The following is a 26,195-nucleotide window of genomic DNA, read 5'->3' as shown; positions in this document are numbered from 1 at the left end:
ACCTGATGGGCACAACCTTCCCACCCAGCCCGGGGACACGAGCGGTCTTGCCTCCCATGAGCAGAGCTGTGCCTGGTCCTTCAGAGCTCACCCCTTGGCTGCTGTCTCCCTACAGCTTCGGGAAAGCTTAGCTGTAGCCTTTATTCACACATAGATTGGGCCAACTCTATGGTGTTCAAGTGACTATCACCTCTTCTTTGCAGAAGCTGAAGCAAAGCATATTCCAGTATGTGTAAGCTGTGTGGACTTCAGTTTCTGCTTGTCATCCACTCGGTGAGTTACAGCTTTTCCTTTGTTTATCTGGGAGCAAATGGCAAAGGTTGCCTGCAAGCCTCTGAGCTCTAAACCATGGGGCGTCCCAGTCTGCAGGTCCATGTGTGCGCTGGCAGCATGTGCCAGCTCTGACTCGGGGTGTGGGAGTGCGGCCCCGACACGTGTGTGACCCTATGGCCAAAACTTAAGAAGGCACGTCAATCATTACCAAAAAAATTAAAAAAGCCTAAAAGACACCAATTTACCTATTTTGCCTCTTGTACTTCCTCCTTAGATATTACTTTTTCCAGTAAGTGGATTTCATGCTAGAAAAAATTTTAAAATACTGCAGCAAATCACCAAACAGTGAAGACATCTGTATCATGTGTTCTGTATTATAATTCACACATGTGCTGACATATTGAATGTATTCTAAGACATACAACGGCACATAGTTTAAACCATGCATATTAATTATTTATCCTCATTATTCCATCTATATGAATCCCTTTTCAGAGGATTTTCTGGAACTGAAAGGTATTAATTATGCTATTTATGGACCTCATCTATTAAATTCAATAGATTTACTGAAGTTTGCAAACGCTACAGTGGTGGCTTCTACTTTACAATTGAGATTAACAGAAAAGATTAAAAAAAAGAGTCAAATTTAAGTCCATTAAAAAATGCCTAAGAATACAGAGAGCCTGAGGGGTGGGACTGATGTGCAGTAGTGAGCACCCCCTTTTTCTTTCCCATTTCAAAATCTGCTGCCTGTGGCAGTGCCGACCCCCCACAAAGCCATTCCACAGGCCTTATAGCCATCTTCAAAAGGGACACCAGCCAGATAAGGGCCAAGGAGAAAACCCTATTTCCCCTTCAGGCCCCTGAGTAGTGATTCATGCTGTAGACATACGTTTGGAAAGATTTATGGTCCACATAAAGTAATTTTAATTGACAGGAAGAGATATCTCTTACTTGCTTCACAGCCTGCACTTTGAACCTGTTGGGTTTCATAGCACCAGCCCTTGTTCCTCCATGGCGAGGAACATGACCAAGCAAATTCCCTCCACAAAATGGCCCTGGGAAAAACCTCCAGGAGCCTGGTTGTTCCCACCTGTGCGACACAGGAACAGCCGTAGCAGGTTAGATCCAGGGTCCTGCTATCCTGTCCCTGGCAGAGGCTAGCAGTCAGCATTTAGCAAAAATAGTAAAGGGTACCTGTAAAGTATTCTTTCCTGGTATGCGTACCCATTACATGGCATTTTGATATTTTTCTACTGTCACTAGTGTTCACTAGTATCCCTCCTCCTCCTTCCCCAGTTCTCACAATATTCTAGTTTTCCTGTTCGCAAAAAGAGTCACAAACCCTTGTAGGCAAGGAGGGCAGCATGTCTGGCTATTATTAAGCAGAATCTGGCGTTATTCAAACACCACTTGTGACACACACACACAGAGCAGCGCTTTAGGGTAAATTGCACTGAACTTAGCCATGTTTTTGTCATAGGCAGAATTAAGTTTTCCCTTGGTAATATGTCGACTGTGCTTTTCTGTGAGAGGCCAAATAGCTGTCCCAGCAGCAATAGGACCAAATCCAGGGGAAAAGTCATGCAGCAGAGAACATGGACTCCCAGAGTCTGACTCCGTGGGGTGATGGACAGGGTGGCAATGGCACTCCAAAACTGTAAAGCAAAACACAGTCATTTTTACTCCAGAAGAAAGGGAGTTTTACCTGTGCAGCCAAATGATGAAGCCCTAATTCTGGCAGGCAGCTCCCCAGCGTTGGCAAGACCTTGGTGACAGGCAAAGAAGAGTAGGCATTCAGGGAAGTTTAGTCTTGCCTTTGGAGAAACAGGTAGATTATCTGAACTGTAGGCTGAATTGTCTTGTGTGCAAGGGCTGCTCTGGGAGGCTGATTTTTGCTTCGCTTTTTTTATTTGAAAGCAAGAACAATGCTGAAACATTAGGGTAGGAGTGTGTCTGGAGGTCTTCGGGCCCTAGGGAGGGGGTGGTTATAAAACTCGTATAAAACTCATTAAAAATTTGCCAGAAAAAACACTATGCAAAGGCATTGCCTGCCATTAGAAAGAAAACAGAGGCCAAGACAGATTTGCATGGCATTTTTGCTGTGAGGTAGAAGGCAAAGATCAGCAGAACATGTTTGCTCTGGCTGTGGTTTGCACTCACATGCAACTGATGTGAAGGCACAGGGCTCGAGTAGCTTTTGCCCAGATGGCTGTGGTGCTGAAGGTGGTGGGGTAGGGGACCTGGGGAGGTCCACCTTTTTCCCTTGCAAAAAAGGTTTGGATTTACTGAGAAAATTACTAGGGGTGCAACTCCAATTCCTCCCCATCCCCAGGTGTGGCATTGGGTCTCCCAACCCACTTGTGGCCACAGGACTGTGTGGCTCCTGGATGGGATGTGGCTGGTCCTGCTGGGGACGCAGAGGTGATCCAGTAATGCTTTTAAGAATGTCCTCCTGCTCTCAGTCTACATTCGGCTCTTCAGTGCCTCTGTTTGCTCTTGAAGGTAGATCAAATCTCATTTAAGTGTGTAGTGGCTAGAAAAGGGCAGGGCCCAAATGTTTGTTTTCAAATTAATTAATAGATAACACTACTTTTAAAAATGGATTTGCACTAAAGAACCCGGAGATGTTCGGTGCAAACCAGCAAGAGTCTCCTCCATTATACTACAGCAAAATAACTTGCAAGAGGCTCAGTGATGGAGAGCTGCTGTTCATGTGTGGTGACAGCAGACATCCCTCAGCTGCTTTCCTCCATTCTTTTCTCTCTCTCTCTCAGGCTCTATGCCAGAATTTGGGGGACTTGCATGTAACTGGACCTCTGAAGGACATGAATTTCTCTGTTCCAGAAGGAGGGGGAGTGCGTGTCATTTACCAGGTAATAAGTGTCTCTTGGTATCCACTCCAGTCAAAAACCCCATGGTTTGCACACACTGACCTCACGGGCAGTGTTGTCATCTGTGCTGGTGGGAAGAACAGTCCCTTGAGAGAATCAAAATTAACTTTGACTTCCTCTATCTGGGAACTGAAGAGTCTACATGCAAAAAGCAGGAGACAACCCCTTCTCTCAAACACATTTTAAGAGGATATCCTAAGACAGAGATTAATAAAATCAACATTCCTAGAGAATGGGTTTCCATGTAACTTGTGTCATCATTTTTCTTCAGCTCTGAGGTTTTCTTCCCAAAGCCATAACCACAGAAGGACAGATCCAGCTCCCAGGCAAATGGAGGATGTGTGTCATTTTTTTCCATTCCCGTGCTCAGACAAAGCCCTGTCCTAAGCAGACGTTTGCTTTGGAAAGAAACCACAGCTGGGATTTCCTGCAGCATTCAGGAAACAATGTGAAAACTCCTCTGTTGAGGATCAGAAAAGAACAGATTTGTTTGAGCAGACTCTTGGAATATCACTCCCCCAGCCAAGGACACTGTTGGCAATAGATTTTAAAAGACACAAAGGCATGAAATTATTTCAATTATGGTGAAAATGCTGAAAAAAGGATGATTTTGCCTCTGATTTTTCCTCATTCTAGTTCACATCTGAGCCACCTGCTGTGAGTTTCAGAGCTACTGGTGAAAAAGACGGAATAATTGACATTGTGCCGAAGACAGGTGTCCTGTACCTCAGTGGGTCTCTGGACTGGGAGACCAAACCAGTGCACAGGCTGCAGGTAAAAACTCAGTGAAAAAGAGGAAGGGAGGGTTATTCATATTCACTCTTTTTTTTGGTAGACCTGCAATTAATGGAAAACTGTTGAAATTTCAAATTCTTTCTTTTGTCTATGTATACAGACAGCTTTTTTATTTTTAATATTGAGCTTTGCTGAAAGACGCATGGTTTTATAGTTCTCAAAGACTTTGCACATGAAAATGCTCCTTAGCAGAGGAAGGTTATATTGAGAAAACAAAAGTTACCCGGATGCCAACACCAATCCTTTAATTGTCCTAATACGAGGAGGACACTTGACTGGAAGTGAAATCTGGCCCCATGAATGTGATTCACTTGTTATCCCTGAAGACTGATAGGATGAATTCCATGGCTGGAAGGGGAAAATAAAATACTGTAATCTATTTAGGAAGATCATAATCTATTTAGTGACAAATGGTGTGAGCAAATGACATTTGGACACAGAGGCACATTTCTAACCTCTGTTAGATAACAGCAGAAAGCTGTTTGGCAGATGTCGGAGGCTATTAGAGGAAAGAGCATTGTGTGCTTGTCCTGCTATTATACTCTTTTCATAAGGATCTCATCGTAAACTTTGTTGGGAGTTGGACAGTGGGTAGGCGATCTTTTGGTCTCAGTATAGCCTTGTGCTCTTATTCTGTGTCAAAAATAGTATTGTCTTTTTCTGAGACACTAGCAACGGAAAAGGAGATGTCATGTTCTCAGGTCTAAAACACCCTTGGCCTGGAATTAGACAGGACAGTGTTCTAGCCCCAGAAGTTATTAACCCTAAACATGGGAATCCTTTACAGACAAGAAGTGATGACAGAACTGAAAAATGATACTTGGTTAGGCATAAATAATCATGACTTGATCATGATTTTGTTATGTGCAAACAAAATAAAGTCCAACAGACATGATATGTACGTGGTGCTTTAAAGTCAAAGAAGGCTAAAAATTAATTGTTTGGAACAAAAATGTAATCAGAACCAAGAATTAGGTTTTCTTTACAAGCCCTTAGACCAGCCTATTTTTCTGGTTGATATTTACAGTAGCATACTTGAGTCTGCTGTATCATGTTGGGTTTTCTCCTTGTTCTTTAGAAAGTATCTATTTCTATTTAAAGAAAAGCATGAAGCCTAAGCTGTGCATGAATACAAGTAGTCTGCTGAGACTGGAAGTGCGAAATTGCCCTCTGAAAAGTGTCATCAGAAGCAGGAGTAGGTTATTTTGTTTTGTTGGCATTATGTACCGTGGTGAATTATTGTCAGTGAGCTACCTTTGTAAATTTGTCCTTGTAGATGGAGCCACCCAGTGATGGCTCTCACCAGATTTGCGTCACAGTAAGAATGACTTGGCATTTGACATCCTGATGTTCATTCATGTCTTTTAATTTATCTACATGAAAATATTTCTTTGCTGTTCCTTCGTTTTCCAAATCAAGGTGGAAAGTCTGGATGAAAAGGGAAACGTAGTGAAAGGTCCATATGCTGTTACAATATACGTGGAGGATATTAATGACAACCCACCACAATTTGACCAGATAAAGTACACTGGAGTAGTGAGGCAGAACTCCCGTCCAGGTAATCGTCTTAATAATTAAGTATTATAGTTAATAGGAAGCTAGGTAGATTAGTTAAACAGGAAGTGGATGCTATACTTCAACGAGCTGAAAAAAGGTAAGTTTTCTTTCCCACAGGATTGTACAAAATAAGGATGCGAGCGTGAAAATATAATGAAAGGGCAAAGAGGTGACCACATGTGGTGTACAAGAATGAGTGTAATCAGAAATATTTCATAGCACTTGTTGCTTTGCAAGTATCACTTAACAGACAAATATTGCTGCCCTCACCATTGCACTGAACTGCCCCCACCACCCCCGTGCTAGAAGGAGTTTGAAGTTTAAAGGTTGCCATAGACTATACAGAAAGAGAATGCTAAGAATACGTAAGTCTTTGCACATCGGTGAAATAAAATGCCAGTGTAGATGGGGGGTATGTGTTTACTGTGACTGATGCTTCTCAGAATGTGGGCTGAACCTTAGTATTTAGGAGAGAGTCTTAGATTATGGATTGCAGTGATCCAGTCCAGAGATCAGGAAAGTATCAGAGCAGCTCAAGACACACATCTTGGAAATGAAACAGAGGACTCAGCCAGCTGTTATCATTGTGACTATGGACTCAGTAAGAAACTTTTGCTAAACAATATGCATATAAAGCTCCATGGGTTCAGAAAACCATTCTGCAATATTTTACTGTATTCTTCAATTGCATCCAAGTCAAAAAGATTTTGAATGTTGCACTGGTGATCAAAAGGCAAAAATTCACTTATGTTACCATGCATTTCCATATTTTTTTTCACTGTATGATTGTTCCTTTAATTGTAACAGTGTCACATCTGTAGGGCATTTTTCTCAAGGTGCTATGGGTTGAACTGATTTGTATAAGGACTGCAAAGTGGCCTTAAAGAGAGATACTAGTGAGCTACATTCTGGGTGCAGGCACTCTTGGGTGCTAGATAGGTCTCTGATTTAGCTCTGTCACCTTCTTCATCAGCTGGTCTTCACATCTATTGTGATCTTACCAAGCAGAGCTGGTGGAGGGGGGACCTGTGGGATGGTACACAGGCAACATAACCTCCACACACAAATGTGGCTTACCATGAGAGGTGCATTATGAAACAGTGGCAGCTCCTCTTAAGCTGCCTTTCTGGTTTGAGAGCTCTCCTGGAATGGACTATGTATTGAGGTTTCAGTCTCCTCTTACCACTGTTTCTTCTCTAATCCAAACAGGCAAGCCCTTCATGCACGTCCATGCCACTGACCGCGATGACCCTACAACTCCCCATGCACAGCTGACGTACAGCATTCTCCATCATTTTCCCAACCCTTATGCAGAAATGCTTTTCCAGATCAATAATGTAACTGGAGCAATCTCACCAAGTATGACAGGTATGTAAAAAGATTCTTGTTTGTCAAAAAGCAAGCATGTGTTCCTGGGTGTACATAGGAATGAAACAACAACACAGCTCTGATATTAAATTCTGAATAAATGTAGCGAGTGGGACATACTCCACTGAGGCCCTGGTTTTGGGGAACTTTCTTTGTGTCCCACCAAATTCAAGGGAAGTTAGCAGAAATGGAGATTGGGATCTAATAGTACATTAAGAATAGAAGGTAGATCCTCTGTCTCTCAGGACTACGCAGAGTCATATCTTGAGATTAATTGTCTTCCTTGAAATTTAGAAACCCAAAAGCAGTAACATGAAAAATGCAGAGAAAACTCAGCTGGCCACGTGACCCCAACTAAACCGCAATGATTTAAAACCCCCATCTCTTCTGCTGGGCTGAACAAATGCCTAACTGGATTGAGGGCTGTTCAGTGATGCAACTGCACAACACGAGACCACAGCACAGAGGTCTCATACGATTATGTCCACATGATGCTGTGCTGCATTGTTCAGAGCAGCCAGAAGAAACAGGTTGCTGAGATTTGCCACAGAGGTCCATCTAAGGAAGGAGCAGATGAAGAAGCATAGGGCGTGTAGGAGGCAATGGGCAGATGAACCATCTCCACAGCTTCTGCTTCACTTCACTTGGCTCTTTGCTCTGTCTCTAGGCTCTTATTACTTAGATCCTCAAAAGCAGGACACCTTCACACTTGTCGTCACTGTGAAGGACATGGCAGGGATGACAATGAATGCTTTCACCAGCAGTGCTGATGTGATCATTACTGTGAAGGAGAGCCTGTGGAAAGCTCCCCCCACCATCCGCATCCAAGAAAACTCAACCCAGATCTACCCTGTCAACATCAGCCAGGTAGGGCCCTTGGCCATGCTTCCTGCACCTCTCCTTGCTGCCACAGAGTTGTTTTCTCCCAGCTAACTGTGAAAGTGTCTCCACTGCATTCAATACTAGGCTCTTCAGAAGGACTTTGGCACCTCCCAGTTATTTTTTATATGGTATCCTTTGGAAATGATCTTTAGCGCAGGTCTCATTAACTTACTGTTAGTATGAAAGTTAATGGTTTGAAGATGATGGAGACACAGTCAATACAAACATTAGAGTGACTGGACTTTGCCCTTCAGTTTGGAGAGGCTGTTTGCACCACCTGTGTGTGAGAATATCCCATAGATAGAGGAAACATTTGGAGAATTTTGTTACAGCATAGTGACTGGAAGATAAAAGGTGCTTTACAAGGCTATTTGGCACAATATGAAAGATAAAGCCCTTGAGACAGCCCAAGGGAGCTCCTAGACACACATGTGGCAGTTGGGTGCCTCTGCGGAGGTGCCACTCTTCTCTCTGATGGGTTTCTTTGAGCACTTCCAGACTTGCTGTAACACCACAGGCACTCCAGGCTTTGGGCAAACCAAGAGCTGACCTGTTATTTTGAGGTTAGCTTCTTCCATCCTCAGAAGAGCCTGGCAGGGGACTAGCTCCACTGCAACCCTGCTGTGGGCAGTTCCCTGCACTCAGGGACATCTGCTGTGACCAGTTTTGTGTGACACAGCACACCTGCTATATCAAAAGTACCTAGGAAGGACTGAAATGCCCTCCTTCAGCATCCTGCATTCCCACAGTTTCTTTTTTCACAGTGCAAATGCAAAATATTTTGCCAATAACTGCAGATCGATAGCGATACATACATCAGTAAATATTAACTAACAAGCCAGCAGCCTTTCAGAAATGTTTGACTTTGAAAAATGCCTTGGCACTGACACCCCCAATGCTGTCATCCCTCGGACATGGCAGGATTCCTCGGATCCTGTTTGCAAGAGTAACTGACTCAGTGCTGTTCCCATTGGCCTCAGTGACAGCCCGAGGAAGTCCAGAGTGAAAACAGGTGGAAGAAAAACTAAAATGCAACAGTGCTCCCATTCTGGCGTCACTTGTATATAAATTTCACATGGCAGCCAATGACATGTTGATTCTGCCTAGGGGAAAATGAAATGCAGTTGCTGCTATATAGTATAAAACATAAAGAGTAATACTGACTCCTTCATTTATTTGGCGGTCTGTTAACAGCATTAAATCTGAAGCAGCCCACAAAAGATCCTTCATGACAGGCTTTGATGCATGTAAAGAGCATGCACACACATATGTGCAGATAGGTGCTGGGTATTTGTTTTGTTGTTCCACATTTCTGAATTAAATAAACCAAAACAACAGCAGGAATAGACAGTGTCAGGAGATGGAATAAATTAGTGTCAAGGCATTCAAATACGTATAATGCTTTCTTCTCATGTATCAACATTTAGCTCCACATCCCAAAACCCTTCCATAAAAAGATAAGTATCACAACCCATCTGGACAGCTGGAGAAACTGAGGTAAAATGGCTTCACCACAACACCTCAGAGAGCAGAGGTGGATTATCAGTCTGGTTTTCTGCAGCTTGTCCTAAAAGCCTGCCAAACTGTTAATTTTCTGGTTTATGAAGCTAACAGGAATGCAATCTTTTCTGTTTGTGGTCCAGAAATGATCCCTGCTAAATCTCAGTCTACACTTCTGACTTCCTATCCTGACTTATTTTTGTGTTTTTAGGTGCATTCAAATGAGCCAGGTGTAATTTATGACCTTTTTGAAAAAGAAAAGCTGCCCAGGCTCCCATTTTCCATCGATCAGAATGGGGTTATTTATGTGACTGACCCATTGGACAGGGAAGAAAAGGATACTGTAAGTAAACACATAAAACCTCACCAATGGGAGAGACCATAGCAGGAAGCTGATTATTGGTGTGGGAGTAAATACGAGAAACCTCATTAGAAAGGACAGATGGGGAAAAAAAAGAAAGAAAAGCTTTGTTTCTTGTAATTTCTGTTTGGGAATGACTTGATAGATATGAAAACACATTAATCTACTACACTGTAAATAGCCTTCAGTTTGGTACCCTACAACATTTCTACATAGGTCTGGCAGTAGCAATCACTGCCCACAGCATATGTATAATGTACATGGGCTAACCATCGCAAGACTGTAGGTGCATGAGCAAGAGTTAGTGGCATTTGTGGAGGGCAGGAGATTTGGATGTTTCAGATCTACTCCAGATCCCAGGAACCTCAGGGATCCCTCCACAGCAGAAGCAGAGTTTATCTTGCAGTTGTAACTGTCAAATTACCCTGAAGTTCCCCATCTTGGGGTCTTTTAGACAGAAAACCCTCTGTCCCCTTCTGGTCTTGGAGGAAATATGGGCACAGAATAGGCCAGAGATCAGATATGCTGGAGGAATCCTATCTCTGTATGTGACAGATGAATTTGCAAAGTCACAAAAATGAGATATTCCTGCTTTTCTTGAATTTTTGCAAGAGCAAGTTCACAGTGTTGTGAAGTATTCAGGACTTTCAAGTTCTTTCGAGAACTCAGACCTTAGGCACTAAGGGATGATGGAAGAGTTTTGAATTAAACAGAGTGAAAATACTCAACAAACATAAGAGAGGATATTTCATTTGCATAGAACACTCCCATAGTTACACATCTAAACGCAAAATATTGTCACAGTGGACATTCAATACATATACTCTCGATATTCTTATTGCAGTATTCTTTCTTTGTGGTCACAAAAGATAACAAGGGAGAACTGGTGGACAAGCCTCTGCACATTCATGTTATTGTAGAAGACATTAATGACAATCCCCCTGTGTGCCAGCAGGCCCTCACTGTAATTGAAGTTCAAGAAAATGAAGATGAAGGTAAGAAAACAGCTTCTACTTATTTATACATATCATTCTAGTCCTGTTACTGTTTCCAGCTGCGTGCAAATAAAGCTAGATATTCTGATCCCAAACAGTAAAATGTAGCTCTCCTAGAGAAATGTTTTCCTGTGCAGATAGCCCTATTGTTTTCACTTCAATAATTCATGTGGAAAGGATTTCAATAACCTGAGAAGGACAGACCCAAGACCCCTACTTAAAAAATGCTGTTCCATTTAAAATATAAAATTGCATTTTCCCACAACCACAGTTTTGGACAACTGCTTAGAACGTAAAAACAAAACCACCCCTTTTATTACTAATACAAGAAACACTGCTCTAAAAGTTGCATGAGCCTGTTTTCCCCCATCCAGATGCTCCTCCAGCATAATGCCTTTGACTTCAATGGACCGTTACTGAAATTTCACATCAGTTATTTGGTTTCAAGGCTGAAGTGCCTGCTGCCACAGTCACTTTTTCTGATAAAAACATGTAGCCCAGTCCTTTTGAACTGCCCCAAGCCCAAAACAGCTGGTTGGGATGCTAAAGTAAAAACTCCCAGAAGTCAAATGATTGTTTCCATTGCAGTGTTTTCCACGCAGTTGTATTTTTATTGCCCCTCTACTCTTTGCATTGGTATCACTGTTGTCAGGGCGTACCTCTGTGGAGAAATAGGACCACCGCATTACCTGACTGACTCTGGTCTCTCCTCTGCCACAGGAAGTAACATTGGCACCCTGTTAGCTACAGACATGGATGAGGAGGGCACCCTTAACTCTCGCCTGCAGTTCAAAATTGGAAGTCAGGTTCCTGCTATTCCTGCAAGTAATCTGTTCTTTATTCAGCAAGAAACTGGGATTTTGCAGTTAACTAGCCGTTCATTAAACAGGCGCATTGCATCCAACTATTCCTTGAAGGTGCTGGTGACAGATGCAGGTATGTATTGCCTGCTGTTATACATCAGAATAATTTTGTCCACGCTGGCATCCCCTGTGCTCAGTGTCCAAGGGATGAGAGGAGACCTGGAGGATTCACTGGACAGGCAGCAGCACTGAGAGCTGGCTTGCTCTGGCATGGTACTGCCTTGTTCTCGAGATGCAGGGAGGTTAATCATGATTCATAATGCAAGTATGGAAGGAAACCAGCTCTAGGGCAGAGTGTGGATAAATTGGGAAGCTTGTTAACAAGTACTCCAGTAAGAGATTTCCTTCCACAGGGGGGAAAAAAAATGAAGAGATCATGAGTGTGGTTTTCCCCAAAAATCTTTCAAAGGGACTCACTGAAAAAAATTAAGAAATTAAAGACAGCTGCTCAGAGTCCAGATAATGTATTTTAAAAGATTAAGAGCTGAAATTAATCTTCAAAAAGAATCTTGTCCATTATGTAAGTTCCCAGGAGTCCTTTGTGGTTCACTGAATGGAAAGGAAATCAAACTCCATACTAAAGCTTAAAGCTTTGTGCTGGAGTGCTTATAGTCAGGCAAAACTTGTGGATGGAGAAACTGGCATGTAAAGAAAGCAGTGTGACATGTCTGTAAATGAAATAACATCACTTAGGCAGATGACTTGCAGATAACATCACTTGCAAAGGGAGAAGCTGGTGATTTGTTCTGGATGCTTATTTGAATTCCATCCAAATAGGTTTGTTTAGAATATTCCTTAACTTTCAGCTCATGAAGCACATCCACAAAACACTAAAATCCACCTGCATATGAATAGAACACTACTAGACAGAGTATGCTTTTAAAATCACAAACCCCCATTGCTATGGGTACCCCTGCTCAGGTAGCGCTTAGGTTTACATAGATCTGAAGTTTAGGTCTGGCTGTAATGAAAATGAGGGTGCTGCTTGATGGCCCACCAAGAGGACAAGGTAACATAACAACCTGAGCTTACTTTTTGACATGCAGAAGAAATACTGAGAAAGCTAACACAATTCATAGTTATCATTGTCCTGGTAAAGGGATGTGGTTAAAAAAGTGAGGGAAATGAAACAGGATGGGACAATCTTGAAAAAATTGGGAAGGTGAATAGTAAGTTGGAGAGTGAGGTTGACACTGACTCAGAGATATTGGAGATCAAGTGCTGCTTACAACAGCAGGACTTTGCTTGGATTGAGCAGTTTGGCAGCGCTCACTTTTGCTCAGAGTGAACCCTTTTGGAGGAAAGTTATTTTCGGCAGAAGGGTTGCCGTGACATTGTTTGTTCTCTTTCCATGCAGTATTCCAAACAATCTGTGACGTGCAAATATATGTCATCGACATCAATGATCGGATTCCCATCTTTGAAAAATCAGATGTGAGTATTTTTAATGCCATTTTTGATGTCCCAATAACTTTCGACAAATGTTTGAGCATATGTTCAATGTCTATAGTATGTTAATGCGAAACTAACCATTTACAGAACAAGTAACAGAGCAATCCACTAGTGAAAATAAATACACATAAATACACAAATAGAGGTATTGCTGCAAAGCCTGCCTATAAGCTCTATCTAGACAGTGAATAGTGGGACTGACTCATAGTGAATTCTGAAATACAAGGTAACTTGCTCAGTGGAAAACTATGTGTAAAGAAAGAAATGATTCTATTAAAGCAGTTTATTCTAGAAATGTAAGTTCTGGAGGGAAAGGGGGAAGAAAAGGCTTTAAAATTAATTAAAATAGCTAAATGGAAAAAAGCTAACATCTCCCGAGTTCCCTTCCAAACATAATATTAACATATCCAGAAAAGCCAGAAGGTGAATGGAAACCAAAGGCTCTATTTGCTTTAACCAGAAACAGTGGTCCAGTGATCCATGCCCAAACGCATACCTGCTGGCCCTTGATTCCAGAATGGGTGTCAGGCTCTTGCCTGTTCCTCTGGTGGAGCTGCTGGCATCTGGCAGAGAGACCTGCAGACCTTCTGTGATTTCTGCCTGCTGGCCCAAGCCTCCCTGCAGACACTGCAGTGGCCAGAGTGTCTACATTCAGGTGTCTAACCTCCCACCATACTTGTAGGCAACGCAGGCCATGGGCTCACGAGAGCTGTCTGGCCCATCAGGTGTAGGTGTCCTTTTGGGGAAGCTGTGTTGGTTTTTGGACTTTGCTGACTGCATTGCCCAGCTCTCTGTTGATGATAGAGGGAGCTTAGACACATGCAGACCAGGTGCCTACATAGCAGGCTGTTGAATTTCTCACCTCAAGGTCTCAGTCCAGGACCTGGTCTCAAGATGACACTGCTGGGTCAGGGCACACATCAAACACAGTAAATGGAGCTGGGCTGCTAATGTGGCAACAACCTGTGCTGCATGGAGCAATTAAATATTTAACAGTCAGTGGCTAGGGTGCTCACTGGGTACAGAGGAGATGTACTGCTCTGAGCATTGCATGAACGTGGAGTGGTTTCAACGGAGGAGGTAAAGGTTTGGGACTGTTGCTATGCTAGTAGCTTACCCACTGACAGAGATCCCATCACCTTTGATAAATGTATGCTAAAAAGGGGGATATAGCAACTTTGCATATGCTCTAGTGCCCATATTGCAGGTCTGGGTTCCCCTGGGCGGCAAGATAGCTCACCTGTACTGCTGCAGGGCACTTCACTAATGCTTTTGTACATCTCTCTAACCTGGTTGTGTCTCTGCTGTGCCGTGCACCCACTGCATCCCTCCCTCACACAGGTGCTGTGGGTTCAAATACATCTGTCCTTGTGGGTCGCAAGCTTGTTATAGCGCTCAAGTTTTTTTTCTGCAGATGGTGCTCGGTGTGTCACATTTCAATGATCTCTCTCTCCTCAGTATCACAACGTGACTGTTGCAGAAAGTCTCCCGGTAGGAACAGTAATATTAGAAATTCAAGCCACCGATGGAGACGAGCCTGCCACAGGGAGCTCCTACATCTTTTACCAAGTGAAGGAAGGAGATCCAAACAACACGTTCATCATAGAGACAGATTCTGAAACAAACCGAGGATTCGTCAAGATTAACAAGGTGAATAGATGGATTTGTTCTTCTCCTTTATATGTATATATATATATATATATGTCATAAACAGTAACTGCCCTGGTGATGATTTGCAGAGGTGGGGGTTGGCTGGTGGTGGGGTGAGGACACCCTAAGCATGGTGCAGACTGCGTGAGACCCCACTCTTGGGCTCAGGTGCTGTGCCTGTGTGATGCTCAGGCACACTTACACTCCTGCCTTTGCTGTGCCCTACTCGCCCATCGCCATCAGCAGCTCCCTCTGCTGGCTCTGCTGTTGGCCTCTTCTCCAGCAGAGAAGGCTCTGGCCAATGAAGTAGGTCTTTATGCACCATAAAGGAAAAAAAAAAAGGCATTATTTGAGTGATTTCGCAGCAGTGTTCCTGGAAAAGAGAAAGCCAGCTAAATGCTTCCATGGGCTGTAGTCGTGGTGGTGGGCTGTCACGGGGTAGATCCTCCTCCCTGCTGGTGCCCTGGGCCATCAGTGGCTTTTGCAATGGGAGGTGCAAGTGAGACCAGCATGTCTCGATGTCAGGATGGAGAGGCAATTTGTTCCTGCTGAGGCAAACATTAACCGTGACAAAGCCAAGGTCAGCGCATACTGCAGTGGGTGATACATCTCATACGTTGAATGCTGGAGACAGGAAAATAAGTAACACTTTCTGCTGCATCCATGAATTTCAATAGCAAAAGTGCTCTCCCTTTGAAATTAGCCTTCTCGAAGGTGCTTGAACTATGGGTCCAGAAAACCTATCACTCATTTTCCAAGGGGTGACATGTTGTTTGCATCCAGTTCACCTGTTGCTGTCTGGGCCAAGGGCAGGCAGATGCAGCATTTCATGGACCGTTTTCAGGCTCAACCTCAGTGTCATTTTTTCCCAAGGAGGCAATTGTGAGAAACTGTGGTGTAACAACCCTCACACAACTTTTGTCACCTGCAAGTCACCTGAGGCCTTCTTGTACAGAGCTATAAATCCTATTGCTGTAAACAGGATATAGTTATTAAACCTAGTCAGGCAGGTGGCAACATTATTAGAAAATGCAGTTGCCAAGGAGGCCTCCAAATGGGCATATGGTTTCATTTAAATTGACTGTTCCTAGTGTCATTTTGCTCCTGACAGGTCTCCCTTATTTAATCTGCATCTGGAATGCAATCTCTTCCTTGAGAAGGAGAGGGAGGGGGGGCCTTTGTGGTTTCCCATGGGAGCTCCCCATGGCAGCGGGGCCATTGCTTAAAGCACTTTTTTTTTCTAATTTATCCAGGCTCTTGACTTTGAAGCAGCTTCAGTGTACAACCTGGTGATCAGTGCCACAAACCCCGAACCATTGGTGCCAGGCGTGCAGTACAACTCAAGCTCCCTTACCTCGTTTAAAGTCTTTGTAACAAATGTGGACGAGCCTCCTGTTTTCCACAAGACAGTTTACAAAGCAGAAGTGTCTGAAGACATTCCTGTCAATACCCTGGTCATGACGGTAGAGGCCTATGATCCTGAGGGGGATACTGTACGGTAAAAAAGAGTGACCATGGTTTATTTATTGAATTTAGGATTTTAAAAGTTGTTCTAGAAGAGGTACAAGGAAACCACACCCAATATTTGGCATGCAGGAAAAGTCTTTTTTACCAAAGTCTTATCTCCTAGTAGAAGGTGGGGTGGTGGCCTGGTGGCCAGTGACCCACCTGCAGTAGACTGCCGGGCATTGCTTTTCTAACCAGCTTTCTCTCTATGCTGTGTCCAGCATCAGCCATTGGGGCCCTTGAACCAGGAAACTAAAAGGAAAGAAGGCCAGTATATGTCTCCAGGAAAAAGGCTGAGCTGGTCTGAGAATAATAGGGTTTCCAGATCCATAATGCCTTTAACAGATGAATGAAGCATATACTGCATACCCCTAGGAACCAGTCAGACAGTAGCTGCTTGTCATGTTGCACAGGAAACTGCACAGGGCTTTTTCTCCACCAAAACACACAACCTGTACTGAAACTCAAGTCTATAATAGACAATTTATTTTCTTTTCCAACTGCCAAAGACGATATGCCTGCTTCCACTGCGGATGCAAAGTTCTGTGCAAGACAACTCCTATGCTTGTGAGTGGGATGCAAAACCTCCAACTGTCTCATTCGGTGGCCCAACGCCATGTTGTATGACCAAGTCACCATGAGTGTCTGCCAGCTCAAGGGTCTATGTAAAGTGCTGCATTGCAACGTGTAAATGTACCTTACACAGTAGAGTCAGATAGAAGAATTATTTGTGGCTCTTGCTGCAGGATTCCCAGCTGGGATGCTGAGCAGATCAACCCAAAACAAACAATCCTTTAAATTTAACTAAAATTCAGCAAAACACCAAGTAATTAATGGGGTTGCAGAATATGACTGTTAGGCCTCCTGTGGATTTTTATTCCCAGAGGTTTCTCATCTGGCTTTCTACTTTCCCCTAACTTTTGAGAACTTAGCATGTTTGGCCTTCTGTCAAACTGCTTTGAAAGTGAGCCACATAGTCCAGAACCTCTGGGGGATGCTGACAGAGACAGATGACAGGAATTCATATATACATAAACCACATTTCTCCTAAAAAATAGGTTAAAGGACATAAAATAAAAAGTATAAAAAGTAAAAGATGTACAAGCATGTCAGCATGCTGTTTTTAATACAAGGGGTACAAAAAGAACAAAAACGTTGAATGAGGTCAGGTCACATCTACTCAAGCAAATGCCTGTGCTTTAAGTGGGTCATATGTTCATGGTTAAATTTGTATAAGTAAATACCCAGAGACCTTGTTGTGTTTTTTTAAACAATAATATAAAGACCATTATGTAGTGATGTTTAAAGCACTCTCTGTTCCAAGGCTGCCCTGATGGTAATTACAGGCTGCTCCAGACTGGCAGCAGATAACCACTGTAATCCATCTCGGGATCCTGGCCCCTTGCTGATCCAAAAAAGGGTGCCTGGCTGCACTTCTCCTTCTGCCCCCCAGCCTTTGGCTTGCACCCCCATCAAAACCAAGACATGGGAGATGCAATGGAGAGAGAGGGACATGGGGCTGGGACAAAGTGCACTTTTGGACCAAAAGCTCACGAACACCCCAGGTTTCCCAATTAGGAAGAAGGTAGAGTTGCAGTACACAGGCTGGAGGAGTGGTGGCATTCCTATGGTTCTGCTTGCACTCTTATTGTCAAAGATTTTGGCCTCCCTTCCTCTGTCTGTCTCTCCTGGATGGCTGTAGTATTGGTACTCTCCCAAGAACCCTCTCTTTGAGTACAATTGCAATCAAGACGCTTGCCTAAAATAAAAAAAGAAGTATGTGCTTTGTCAGCATTTTCTTCTGATTTGGAATAGTATATGTGATTTCTTTCCTATTTCTTTCCAAAGATACTCCTTAGAAGGTGACGTGAGGAAATGGCTGAGGATTAATTCAATCACTGGACAGGTATACACTGCTTCCACTTTGGATCGAGAACAACAAGGAACATACACAGTTCAGGTTGTTGCATCAGAGCTAAGTAAGTGATGAAACAACTACATATACACACAGAGGACTTCCCTGCCCTTACTGTTTTATGAGGAATTATCATACTTCCCATGACTAAACCCATGAAAAGTACAGGAACATGTGGTGTAACCTTAGAAGTATGTATTTCTTAAGAACGTAACTTTCTTTAAAGAAATCTTAATGTTGTAGATAATGAGGATTAAAATAGTTTTCGTTAAGTTAGCTATCATATGTTGTTATATTTGCTTGAGCCACATGGCATATAGAGAAGGTTAGAATTTCTTCATTTCAGCATCAACATTTTCTGCCACTTTTTTCCTCTATAGCTATAAAGATTTTAGTCTTTATTGTAGGTATGTTTAGGCTTCCTGAAAACATACCTGGAGAGTAACTTGCAACCTTGTATAGAATTTCATTTTATTATGAATAGTCCATTCGGGGAGATTTCATTACATGATTTACATTTAATAAGAGTTAAAAACTCTGGACTATATCTGATTGAATGAGGTACAAATCTAGATTTCCCTTGTTAAACACAGATAAACAATAATGTTGGCCATTGTTTTGGGGGTATGGTTAAAGATGCAGTTCCCATATGTCAGAAAAAAGGAGTGCTTCCTTGAGCACCCAGATGGAGTGGGGCTGTTCTGGCAGGAACAGGCTGGAGAAATGACAGGGCTCTGAAAGCTCTTCTTGGGCCCCTTGCCTTGGCCCCAAGGGAGAATATTGACTTTCATTTCCTATATATAGAGGAGAGATGGGAAACTTAAGGAGTTTCATGCTTAAAAGAGTGCTCCAAAGAGCACTGGTCCCCTTGGATGTGACCGCATACTAGATATGATGGATGTGACTGCTTACTAGATATGATGGTCTATCTACCTCCTTTCACTTGCTAGTGTTCTGTAGTTAGCAAGAGTTGGGGTAAATACACCATACTTTTCAAAAAGTGGTGGCAGCTACCATAAATCCCTCAGGACCTCCTGAGACCTTGCTTCTGCAACCTGCAGACAGAATACCTCCTGCTGCCTGCCTGATGGTGTACCTATACCTTAGCTGCAAGTGCAACAACCCAGCGTGTAAGTCCAAGATGTGCATGTAATTTTGCATTCTGTTAAACTCTACAGAAAATGCAGCTCAGAAATCCAAAAGAACCTTGATACTACACTTACGTGATGTGAATGACAACCCTCCACTGTTAGCTATGGATTATGCTCCTTTCTTCTGCCACCCGCTCCGTGGAGGAGAGGGAGCTTTCATTCAAGCTGCTGATGCTGATGAACACTCGTATTATTCAACATTTACTTTTTCTCTTGCGGATGATATGAATACAAAAAATAATTGGGAAATCTCAACAATCAATGGTAAGTTAATAAAGCTATTCTTATAAAGATATGGGACTCTCTAAGTACTGTGGGAAATATAAAGAAATATTGAATTCCTTTTCATTCCTACTATTGCATATCCAGTATTCCATGTAGAGAAAATAATAGGTTGTTGAGAAATTACACGCATTTTGGGATGTATTTATTTGAACACCTCAGTCATTAATTATTTTTTTCAAGAGGTGACATCTAGTGTGTTGCAAGCTAAAATTCACTAGTACTTATGAGAGAAGAAACATGTAAGAATAAAATGTATTGTGTGCTTAATGTATACAAATCACTTCTGCTAAAGAAATAGAGAAGTTTGCAAACTGTCTATTTTGACATTTCATATGTGAAGGGAAGTCTTGCCTCACAAACCAACCGGAGTTCTTTGAAAGGGGTCAGTAAGCACATGGATAAGTGCTTGGGCAATAGAGACTCTCCGAACTGCTGAAAGACATTTGATGAAATGTCCCACTAAAGAAAGTGGCTTGCCACAATGTGAAAGGGACAAGCTTTGAAAGGATAAATAATAATTTAAAATTCAGGAGTTGGAGTAATGGTCAGCTCTTGCAGCAAAGGGAGTTCATGTGTGGTTTTCCAAAGAGTTTTTAGCTGGGACCTGTGTAGGTCAATAAGTATGGGTGTGCATTGAGGAGGCAAAGTTTACTCATTATATAAAGTTATTTGAGTAGGAACCAAGTGCGAAGAATTGCAGAACATCCTTGCAAGACCGAGTTGGTTGAACAATAAAATGGCAGATGTAGATGAATCCCAGACTCCCAAATTCACATTTGAAATCATGAGTGCTGAGCTGGCCATTACGAGCCAGGAGTGAGACCTGTAAGCAGTTCCATGAAAATGTGAGATCAAATTATCAGTAGTGTTCAGAAAAGCAGATCAAATATTGGGAATTACTAGGAAAAGACCAGAGAAGAAATCAGAGAACCTCATTATGCCCCTGTATAAATCCATGGTTTGTTCAAATCTTGAACCCCAGTGTCTCTGTCTCCAAAAAGATGCAGTAGAACTGGAAACAGGCTCAGACAGGGCAACAAGGACAGAGTTATGGAGTATAAGAAATAGTATGGATATAAGAAAGAGTATGGAAGCAGCAAAGTAAGGTACTACTTTTTATCCTGGAAGAGAGTAGGGAAAAAAATACAATAGAGGTCTATAAAATCATGAATGCTATGGTCAGGGTGGCCAGAGGTTCATCGTTTGCCCTCTCTTCCAGTACTCAAACCTGGGAGCCTCAAATGAAGCTTATGAGAGTTATTTCCAGTGCAGATAGAAGGAGGAGGTAGTTAACTATAGAACTTGTTGCCACAGGGTGTTCTGTATGTAGGAAGTTTCTACAAGTTCAAAGCAAGAAATTGCATCTCACTCGAGAAGTCCCTGAGCTGAAAATGGTTGAAGGCTGGGAGAGCATTAGGAGAAAATAAAATACATGCTTGCTTTTTTATTGTAGTCTCCATTTATTCTAGAGACAAAATACCAACATCGATAGACCTTTGGTCCCATCCCAACAGCTGTTATAGTCTTGCGTTTCCAGGTTTTAAAGAGTCTTAGATGTGACAGTGCAAGTGCACTAGAAAGATGGTCTGTCCTAGTAAGTTATCCTGGGAACAATTTAAGTTGCTTATGGCTTCTATGAGTATGGGGCGTTATTCTTGGCTTAGATGTGATGCTATCAATGTAGCACTACCCAAGGTCAGATTTGGCCTGCTGTAGAAATTAGGAAGGAAATTCTCTGACTATATTATGCTGAAGGCCAGACTAAGCATTTAGACAGTCCCTTTTGACTTAATGTTTGCAAACCAATGAGACCTGGGAACACATGGGGGGAAACAGGAACTACCATCATATGCAAAGCAGCCTTAAAAAAGTGCATTTACCACTAGTATGAATGGTGAACTAAATTTCTTTCTTGTGCTGACATGAGTGTCCCATTTCCTACTTACAGCTACTCATGCTTACCTTTCTCCAAAACATGTTAACTTCAAAGAGAAGGTGTATAATGTTCCAGTAATAATTAATGACAATGGAAAACCACCTTTGGAAAGAAAAGTAAATCTTGAAGGTATGCTATGCTCAGAACTATTCATTTCAAGAGAACAGTTACATTTATGAATAATCAAACCGGACTACTAAACTTGTTAACCTCATGGCATTTCTTTTTGCAGTAAACATCTGCAAGTGTTCAAGTGAAAATTCGTGTTTTATTGAAGTACAACGTGAGCACTCCTGGCCAAGCACTGGCCAGGCAATTGGGATTCTTATTGGGGTCCTGCTGATCATTGGTAGGTCACTTTTTCTTGGTTGATATGAAGCCAGGTGTCCGAGATATGATGGTGCTGCTGCATTTCTGACACTTATTCACTTGCTGGGTGAAGCAATGTCATGAATGTTGCAGAATGTGCAAAAGAGGGAAGATCTCATGACTGTGTATCATGATTGCTGCAAACTTGTAAGGTTTTGTTCATGGGAATAGTTTTCTTTGGCCTGTGCTTCTGCATCAATGTACAATGGTACAGCAAGCAGCTGTGACAGAAGTAAATGCTGCACTTGTAGCATATTGTCAGTTCATTGCTACCTACTACCTTTTGCCTCTCAGGGAAGTGACTGGAGCCTTGTCTTGGGCTTCCAGATTATAGTGAAAACAATGAAGTATCCAGGGATGTCATGCTTACAATGTCTGTACCCATAGCTTACAATTATGATTTTATTCACCTGTTTCAGCTTTGTAGGTTTCCATTTTTCATATGGACAATTGCTTTGAGCTGTGGGAAACTGACATTTACAGGAACAAAGTACAGTTATATTGTTAAGCGGTAGTGAACAGTATTATATTCTTATAGGCATTAGCTGATGCAACTTCAATAAGTAGCTTAAAACTTTTTCCAAAACAAGATAAAATCTTTCTTGCAAATAGAATAGAATAGAATATTTCAGTTGGAATAGATCTACAATGATCATCTAGTTCAACTGCCTGACCACTGCAGGGCTGGCCAAAAGTTCAAGCATGTTATTAAGGGCACTGCCCAAATGCCTCTTAAACACTGACAAGGTTGGGGCATCAACCACCTCTCTAGGAAGCCTGTTGCAGTGCTTGACCACCCTCCTGGTAAGGAAATGCTTCTTAATGTCAAGTCTGAACCTCCCCTGGCACAGCTTTGACCCATTCCCACATGTCCTATCAGTGGGTACCAGGGAGAAGAGATCAGCAGCTCCCTCACCACATCCCCTCCTCAGAAAGCTGTGGAGAGCAGTGATGTCACCCCTCAGCCTCCTTTTCTCCAAACTAGACAAACCCAAAGTCCTTAGCTGCACCTCATAGGACATGCTTTCCAGCCCTTTCACAGCTTTGTTGCCCTCCTCTGGACACATTCAAGGACCTTCACATCCTTCTTAAATTGTGGGGCCCAGAAGTGCACACACTACTCGAGGTGAGGCCGCACCAACGCTGTGTCCAGTGGGATAATCACCTCTTTTGACCTGCTGGTTATGCTGTGTTTGATGCACCCCAGGATGCGGTTTGCCCTCTTGACTGCCAGAGCACCCTGCTGACTCAAACTGAACCTGCTGTTGACCAGCACCCCCAGGTCCCTCTCTGCAGGGCTGCTCTTCAGCCACTCCTCTCCCAATTTATACTTGTGCTTGGCGTTACTCTGTCCTGGGTGCAGAATCTGGCACTTCAACTTGTTAAATTTCATCCCATTAATCATTGTCCAGTGCTCCAATCTATCTAGATCCTTCTGCAAGGCCTCTTGTCCCTCAAGGGAGTCAGCAGCACCCCCCAGTTTGGTATCATCAGCAAAACTGCTAATGGTGCATTCAAATCCTGCATCCAGATTCTTGATAAATGTATTGAACAGAACTGGCTCTGCAATTGAGCCCTGAGGAACACTACTGGTGACAGGTCACCAGCCAGAAGTAGCCCCATTCACTACAACCCTTTGAGCTCTGCCCATCAGCCAGTTCTTCACCCAGCGCACAGTGAACCTGCTCATCCCACAGCTGGACAACTTGTCCAGAAGGATGCTGTGAGGGACAGTATCAAAAGCCTTATTAAAATCCAGAAAAACTACATCTACCACCTTCCCTTCATCCACGAGGTGGGTGACCTTATCATAGAAGGACATCAAATTAGTTAAACAGGACTTTCCCTTTGTGAACCCATGTTGACGGTGCCAGATGATTGCATTGCTCTTTAAATGCCTTTCAATAGTACCCAGTATGATTTTTTCCATAATTTTTCCAGGAACTGAGGTTAGACTAACAGGTCTGTAGTTCCCCAGGTCTTCCCTCGCACCCTTTTTGTAGACTGGAATAACATTGGCCAGCTTCCAGTCAGCAGGGACCTCCCCAGACTCCCAAGACCTTTGGTAGATGATCAAGAGGGGTCCTGCCATAATATCCTCTAGCTCCTTCAGTATTCTCTTTATCAATGTTAAGTGCAAAAGTAGTGAGGATGACTGTTGATGGGATCTAGTCTCCTAGGAAATGAAGAGCAAGAAGAATTCAGTGCTCAGTTCTGTTTGATTTTTGAATGTTATGGTCACAAGAGCCAGACTGGGAAACTGTGACTCAGCTGTAGAGAGGAGAGGGAGTGTGAAAGACCCATGGAGAAAATCAAAGTGGAATTAAATACGTTACAGACCACATATTCAAAAGAGTCACATTGAATTTGAGGAGAAAAGGGAAAAAAACCAAGAACTTATGTAAGTTACCATTACTTCAATTCTAAAAGAAGAGAGAACGAGTCCCCAAGAACAACTTCAGTACCTAAAAAGACAAAATCAAAGCTCTGTGTTGAGTTTCTTTTGTAATACACAAACCCCTAAAGCAAGAGAAAGTGCTGATGCATATGTGACACATATGTGTTTTTCTTTTGAAGATAAAAAGAGGAAAAAAAAATTTTCAAAGGACTTAAATGGAAGAAGCCATACTCAGACCATGTGATTGACAGAGAAACCTCTCAAACTGCATCATCACCTGTGTTTAAGCTTCTCACAGCACTTATTTCTGCACAATGCTTTAGTCTGATCCCTCACTTAGTATAGCGCTGCATTTAAGTGAAAATTTTATTGGATAACTGACTAAAAATGTTTTCACTACAAGAGAGCTGGTCAGCTTCAGAGAGCACAGTAAAAGTTGCTACTGCTTTTTGACTTTTAAAAAACACAGTGTTTGTAGCTCAGACAGGATTTTAAAAAGAATTACTGAAATGAATATGCAGGTTTTTTCAATAGCAAGTTTTTTTTCACTGTAAAGGCAAAATCAGATGATAGCCTCTCAGATGGTTTTAATGAGATGAGCAAGGAAAAAACAATGAGAAGTATCTAAAGATTTTATGAAACCTGGGGAGATTACAAACATTAAGTTTGGCCTTGAAGCTCAGACTGTCTGACACCAGAATGAATTCCCACATGAGCTAGGGACTCTCTCAGACCTCAGCACCTTTCATTCCAAGAGCAAGGATCCTCTGTAGTCTTACTTTCTTTAAAAGAAACACAGAGCATATACACTGGAAAACAAAATACAACAAAACAAAAAATACACCCCAAACCCTCAGCCAAGCCATTCTGATGGGACAAACTCTTTCATTAAGACAAACTGTCTCTCTCCTGGAAGGTATTTCTCCCACTGAGAAGAAGGTGGAAGAATAAATAACTATTGGGTGGCAGATAGCAGGCATGTTCCTTGATTAACTACTCAGATACCACAAACATGAATGTAAAATAAGAGCAGCTAGAGAACAGATACTCAGAGCAATGAATAGGGCAAAGGGAGTAGCTGAGCACTCCTATGTACTCTAGTAAAGCAACAAAGAAATGTTGGAAGTGATAGATAACCTAGCACTGATAAAGAGTAAATAAATTTACATACAAGCCCATCATGATTTAAAAAGATCAAACATGTATATACACACATAGTATGCATATTTGATGTGTATATATACATATATATGTATATATGTATATGAAGACACCTAGACACCTTAGGTTAGATATGACAAGTAATGATAAAGGGTATAAGCACTTCTAATCCAGGCCAGAAGAAAATCTCAGTCATTCTTGGGCATAGGACCACAAATCTCTGGGGTCCATTAGCTATTCCTAACAGATACCAAGGAGTTCCTGAAGAACAATTTTGCTGTTAGGAGTCTCAGCTTTGCTGTGACAGAATTGCCATTCCATTGGGAAAAAAAAAGAACAGGGATTATGATTCAAGACAAACATGACAAATCACTGCTCAAAGAGAGGCGGTCTGAAAAAGACACTTTGCCACCTGGTCAGAACCTAGAGGAGAAGTTCTCCTTTGGGGGAAGTCTCCTGAGCCCTGAGGCATCTGATCCTGCCCACCAGTACCCTGGGTCCCTGAACACGCTGTTGGTCCAACACTGTGTGGTCATTCCCCAAAGCCATTTGCTTCTGTTCAAGAGGTAAAGCACTATGGATGTTACAGTGTGGGTGTCAGATCCTTTGCCAAAATACCTTTTCAGAAAGTCTTCTCTTCCCTTTACTGATGAGTGGTCTCTGTTTTTCAGGTTTCATTATAGGGAGTGTGTTTTTTCACATGAGATACAAACAGAAAAATGAAAAGAAGAGCCATCAGAAAGATGTAAAGGATAAGTCTGAACTCAACAGACTGGCTTAATGACTGTTTCATCAAGAGACAAATATGACCTTTGGGTTGGGAAGGAGTGAGCTTTGTAGCTCCCAAAGCCCAGAAGTGTACTATCACAAATTGAGGATACAAA

General features: G+C 42.4%; 2 protein-coding genes across 2 annotated transcripts in view; both read left to right on the top strand.

The window, feature by feature from the left end:
• The window catches only part of VIRMA (vir like m6A methyltransferase associated), a 696,173-nt gene that overhangs the window by 182,231 nt on the left and 487,747 nt on the right, over positions 1–26,195 (top strand). The window lies entirely within an intron of this gene.
• CDH17 (cadherin 17) lies at positions 229–26,092 on the top strand. Its single transcript, XM_049826237.1, has 17 exons — positions 229–273; positions 3,051–3,149; positions 3,804–3,941; positions 5,382–5,520; positions 6,729–6,887; positions 7,555–7,754; positions 9,481–9,612; positions 10,475–10,625; positions 11,346–11,561; positions 12,846–12,922; positions 14,399–14,590; positions 15,844–16,088; positions 17,945–18,075; positions 19,190–19,426; positions 21,396–21,512; positions 21,616–21,732; positions 25,983–26,092. The coding sequence occupies exons 1-17, from the start codon at positions 229–231 to the stop codon at positions 26,090–26,092; spliced, it is 2,505 nt and encodes an 834-aa protein (XP_049682194.1).

Source organism: Accipiter gentilis, chromosome 2, assembly GCF_929443795.1.
Source record: "Accipiter gentilis chromosome 2, bAccGen1.1, whole genome shotgun sequence".
Classification (NCBI taxonomy): Eukaryota; Metazoa; Chordata; class Aves; order Accipitriformes; family Accipitridae; genus Astur; species Astur gentilis.
This window is presented reverse-complemented; position numbering and strand designations above follow the sequence as displayed.

Bases quoted from the DNA above. Each gene is read 5' to 3' on its own strand.
- CDH17 (XM_049826237.1), top strand. From the start codon at position 229: ATGTGTAAGCTGTGTGGACTTCAGTTTCTGCTTGTCATCCACTCG. The intron at 6,888-7,554 runs GTATGTAAAAAG...CTCTGTCTCTAG, and splicing joins AATCTCACCAAGTATGACAG to GCTCTTATTACTTAGATCCT. The intron at 14,591-15,843 runs GTGAATAGATGG...TAATTTATCCAG, and splicing joins GATTCGTCAAGATTAACAAG to GCTCTTGACTTTGAAGCAGC.